Source organism: Hemibagrus wyckioides, linkage group LG12 (genome assembly GCF_019097595.1).
Source record: "Hemibagrus wyckioides isolate EC202008001 linkage group LG12, SWU_Hwy_1.0, whole genome shotgun sequence".
Taxonomy (NCBI): Eukaryota; Metazoa; Chordata; class Actinopteri; order Siluriformes; family Bagridae; genus Hemibagrus; species Hemibagrus wyckioides.
This window is the reverse complement of record NC_080721.1, coordinates 16,338,550-16,343,549: the sequence shown is the minus strand read 5'-3', so window position 1 is coordinate 16,343,549 and position 5,000 is coordinate 16,338,550. Positions and strand designations below refer to the sequence as shown.

Below are 5,000 nucleotides of genomic sequence, written 5' to 3'. Positions count from 1 at the left end.
ACATGTTTTCATTTTCATGAACAGGATGTGACTTCTGTAACGTTAGAGATACAGATGTTAGAACATCTGGAACATTAGTTTGTCTTTTAGCTTGCTAGTGTAATGCTAACCCTTGCAGTAGAATTCTTATCTGTATTTTAGCTTCCTTACTGTTATGCTACATTGTCGTTAGCTACTTTAGCATAATATTACTTTGTTTATACTTTGTTATATTCACTATAAAGCTAGTTTACATGTTTAGTGCAAGGCTCTAAGCATTAGCATGTTTTATTTGCTAGCTCAGTTTTAGCATGTTTCTGTGCTAGCTCAGTTTTAGCACGTTTTGTTTGCTAGCTCAGTTTCAGCATGTTTTATATGCTAGCTCAGTTTTAGCATGTTATAGTATAGTATAGTATAGTATAGTATAGTATATGTCTTGATATATTACTAGAGTTAATAATGAACAGAAGGAAGGCAGCGGCCGGTGTTCACATGAGCCGCGACTGGTGAGAGAAAATAATGGAATGTTTTTACAAACAGATGAATAATTTAATGTAATTTAATTTGAGCTATGATTTAATGAAACAGTGTGTTAGCGCTCAGCATGCTGTATGTGGCACATGTGAGTGGTTTTGACGCCCCAGGCCTGGATTCCTCTAATCTACAGAGTGTTTATTAGATACAGTAGCGTCTGAAATGAACTCTTTCTGTCTCTGATATACAGTTTAGTTTCATTCTGGTTCTTGTCCTGTGAGAACTTCCTCCTTTGGTGATGTTTATGTTTATTTCCATGATCTCTGTTCAGATAAGTGACTAAAATGACGGCGTGTCTTTATTTAGAGTTTCTAATCTCATCTTCTCCCAGTGAGATCAGTCCTCATGGATCACGTTTCTATTTACAGTTTGTTTTCTAACAAATCCAAATCTCTGAAAAATGTGCAAAAATGCCAATGCTACAATCCCTTTTCCCTTTTCCCTTTTCCTCTTCCCTTCCCTTTCCCTTCATCGACGTCCTTCATCAACCTCATTTGAGTTCATCTTTCTCATCCCTCCGATCGCCTCTGATCCCGAGTGTCATATCTCTGACTCGCTCTTGTAGGTCAGAGGATCAAGAGGAACTGACGTCTGAAGAATATCAAACTCCATCTGATTGTCCATGTCCAGCACGCAGAGGATATTGCCTCCAGAATTCACTGCTGGAGTATCCTGGAACATTTTCTGGAATCCTGAGGGAATGCCAGTGGTGGTTAGCAGCGTCAGATCGGTTTCTCGTGAGGTTAAACCTTCCTCAACTCTGTTCTTATTTACCCCTTCCTCATCCTCCTCTTCCCCCGAGTACAGAGCCACTTCGTTCTCATAGCAGAACGCACTGGGCGAGCAGGGCGGACGCAGGAAATGGGTCCTGTGACTGATTGGCGTCCCGGACCGTGAGGACGCTTTGGACGTTTGATTACTCGCTAAGTCACTGAGCTCCTTAGCACTGCAGGAAGGAGTGGAGGGAACTTCGTAGGTCTTGTGGAAGCGAGCGTAGTCCACTTGGTAGCGATCGTGATCTTCATACACGACCGGCTCAAATCGATGACCCCAAAGTATCTCATGGGAAAGGTAGGAGCTTCGTGCCTGTGTGGTCATGGCTGTGGCTTCCACCATTCCCTCAAGAATCACGACAATCTCAAAGACATCGTTCTCCAGATCAGAGCGGCTCATGGCCCAGAGCGGCGAGTCTTCATCGATCTCGTGGACAATTATAAGAGGCGAGACGAGGAAAAGACGGTCAGTTCCTTCGTCGTACCCGACGTTCAGGTCCATCTGCTCCAGTGGGATGAACTCACCCTCTTCCGTCACTCTGGGTTTGATCATCTGCGCTCGGACATGAGCTTCGACGATGTGGCTTTTCCGTAGATTTCCGACACGCCACATGAGGCACAGCTTCCCGTCGCGCAGAGCGATAACGGCGTTTTGGGAGAACAGCAGCGTCTGGTTCCGCTTTTTGGGGCGTGCCATCTTGGCCATTATAGTACCGATCATGAACGAGTCGATGATGCATCCCAAAATGGACTGGACCACCACTGTTGCCACGGCAACTGGACACTCCTCGGTGACACAGCGCCAGCCATATCCGATCGTCGTTTGAGTCTCGATTGAAAACAGGAAGGCGCCAAGAAAACCCTCCACGTGGAGCAAACACGGCTTCCACTCCTTCTGTTGCCCGGTTTGCCCCCGCACATGGCGTTCAGGGTCGAAATCTCCATGAGCAAGGGCCACACTGTAGAAAATCAATCCAAAAATCAGCCATGACATCATGAACGTTGAGCAGAAGATGAGCAGCAGGTAGCGCCAGCGGATGTCCACACAGGTAGTGAAGATATCAGCTAGGTAGCGCTGCGGCTTGTCCTCCAAGTTGCTGAAAAGGACGTTACACTGGCCATTCTTTTTAACGAAACGACTCCGCACTTGACTCCGCCCTCTAGTGGAGATTTTTCCATTGTAGCTGTTCTCAATGTTGTAGCCACCTACGCTAGCTATGGCGCTGTTCATGGCGCTCCCGGGTGAGCTGTGGCCGTTGTGAAGCCCGAGAGTCGAGATCTTCAGCCTTTCCTCATCAGGAGAAACAATGCTGTACCTGCGGAATGACAGCAAGAAATTCTGGGTAAAAACAGTAATGTCAGCTGTACAGAATCTGATGAATAAAGAGTCTCAACTCACAAAAAAAAAGGAAGAGCAGAAAATGGAGGACAGAAACAGTGAGGTGCAATTGGGTGACATTGTCATGGTAGAGCGAGGGATGAGACAGGAAGAGGACGAATGTTAAGACACTGTCCATAATCTCATCGCATCCTGCTTGTTCTTTCCAGTGTCCCTCTGAAAGGGCACATAGTGACTAAGCATAGTGCACTAACTCCGCAGACACTAACGGCTAAACCATGACTCATATTAGCCACTGCTAAAGCTAATATCAGTGCTAACTCTAATGCGCCACACAGCTAACACTTTTTTGTTCGATTAAACTACAAAACTCAAACCGCAAAACTCAGTGATGCCCCCCCCCCACCCCAAATTCACAAGAACAACCTTTTTGGGCCGTGTGTGTGTGTGTGTGTGTGTGTGTGTGTGTGTGTGTGTGTGTGTGTGTTAACTGGCCCTCTCCTCCAGAGAGGATTACCTGCGAAGGTGAGTTGTGTTTAGCCGTATGAGGAGGATTGCAGTCAGTGCAGATTTACAGATTATAATCTGAGATTTTCCCTTTCTAACACACACACTCACACACACACACAAACATACACACACACACATACACACAGTGAATGTCATATGTAATGTTATAAAGAAAAAGATCTCACTGGAAATCAGAAAGTGTGTTTATGATGGAACAGTCAAATGTTTCAGTATCTGGAAAACCTGATAATCTGCAGAGACACCGTGATACTGATTATATAAGAAATAAACTGTGTTTGTGAGTGAGTGAATGTGTGTGTGTCTGTGTGTGTGAGTGAGTGTGTGAGTGTGTTTGTGAGTGAGTGAATGTGTGTGTGTCTGTGTGTGTGTGAGTGTGTGTGTATGTGTGTCTGTGTGTGAGTGTGTGTGTCTGTGTGTGAGTGAGTGTGTGTGTGTGAGTGTGTGAGTGAGTGAGTGTGTGTGAGTGTGTGAGTGAGTGAGTGTGTGTGTGAGTGAGTGAGTGAGTGTGTGAGTGAGTGAGTGTGTGTGTGTGTTTGTGTAAAGTTGATTATTTTCCTCCAACAGCACAACACCAACTGTCTCATTTCTCTCACAACAAACCAGTGTTATCATTTACATTCTATCAGCTATAAACACTCTCAGCTATAAACACTCGTCCCCTCAGCAGTCTCTCTTTATTCTCTCTCTCTATCAGCTATAAACACTCGTCCCCTGAGCAGTCTCTCTTTATTCTCTCTCTCTATCAGCTATAAACACTCGTCCCCTCAGCAGTCTCTCTTTATTCTCTCTCTCTATCAGCTATAAACACTCGTCCCCTGAGCAGTCTCTCTTTATTCTCTCTCTCTATCACCTATAAATACTCGTCCCCTCAGCAGTCTCTCTTTATTCTCTCTCTCTATCAGCTATAAACACTCGTCCCCTCAGCAGTCTCTCTTTATTCTCTCTCTCTATCAGCTATAAACACTCGTCCCCTGAGCAGTCTCTCTTTATTCTCTCTCTCTATCACCTATAAATACTCGTCCCCTCAGCAGTCTCTCTTTATTCTCTCTCTCTATCAGCTATAAACACTCGTCCCCTGAGCAGTCTCTCTTTATTCTCTCTCTCTATCACCTATAAATACTCGTCCCCTCAGCAGTCTCTCTTTATTCTCTCTCTCTATCACCTATAAATACTCGTCCCCTGAGCAGTCTCTCTTTATTCTCTCTCTCTATCAGCTATAAACACTCGTCCCCTGAGCAGTCTCTCTTTATTCTCTCTCTCTATCAGCTATAAACACTCGTCCCCTCAGCAGTCTCTCTTTATTCTCTCTCTCTATCACCTATAAATACTCGTCCCCTGAGCAGTCTCTCTTTATTCTCTCTCTCTATCAGCTATAAACACTCGTCCCCTCAGCAGTCTCTCTTTATTCTCTCTCTCTATCACCTATAAATACTCGTCCCCTGAGCAGTCTCTCTTTATTCTCTCTCTCTATCACCTATAAATACTCGTCTCCTCAGCAGTCTCTCTTTATTCTCTCTCTGTATCAGCTATAAACACTCGTCCCCTCAGCAGTCTCTCTTTATTCTCTCTCTCTATCAGCTATAAACACTCGTCCCCTGAGCAGTCTCTCTTTATTCTCTCTCTCTATCACCTATAAATACTCGTCCCCTCAGCAGTCTCTCTTTATTCTCTCTCTCTATCACCTATAAATACTCGTCCCCTGAGCAGTCTCTCTTTATTCTCTCTCTCTATCAGCTATAAACACTCGTCCCCTCAGCAGTCTCTCTTTATTCTCTCTCTCTATCACCTATAAATACTCGTCCCCTGAGCAGTCTCTCTTTATTCTCTCTCTCTATCACCTATAA

At 44.7% G+C, this 5,000-nt stretch overlaps 1 protein-coding gene and 1 long non-coding RNA gene across 12 annotated transcripts in view; one reads left to right on the top strand and one right to left on the bottom strand.

The window, feature by feature from the left end:
* The window catches only part of kcnj4 (potassium inwardly rectifying channel subfamily J member 4), a 31,091-nt gene that overhangs the window by 1,904 nt on the left and 24,187 nt on the right, over window positions 1-5,000 (bottom strand). For all 3 annotated transcript variants that reach the window (XR_009206216.1, XM_058404722.1, XM_058404720.1), the window contains one exon: window positions 1-2,602. This exon is cut by the window's left edge. Coding sequence is in view for 2 of the 3 variants with exons in the window: in XM_058404720.1 (XP_058260703.1) it covers window positions 1,054-2,602 (1,549 nt within the window). In the remaining variant the exon portion in view is untranslated. The remainder of the gene's footprint in view (window positions 2,603-5,000) is intronic.
* Window positions 1-5,000, top strand: part of LOC131362607 (uncharacterized) — a 64,810-nt gene that overhangs the window by 55,748 nt on the left and 4,062 nt on the right. The gene's annotated exons all lie outside the window — the stretch shown is intronic.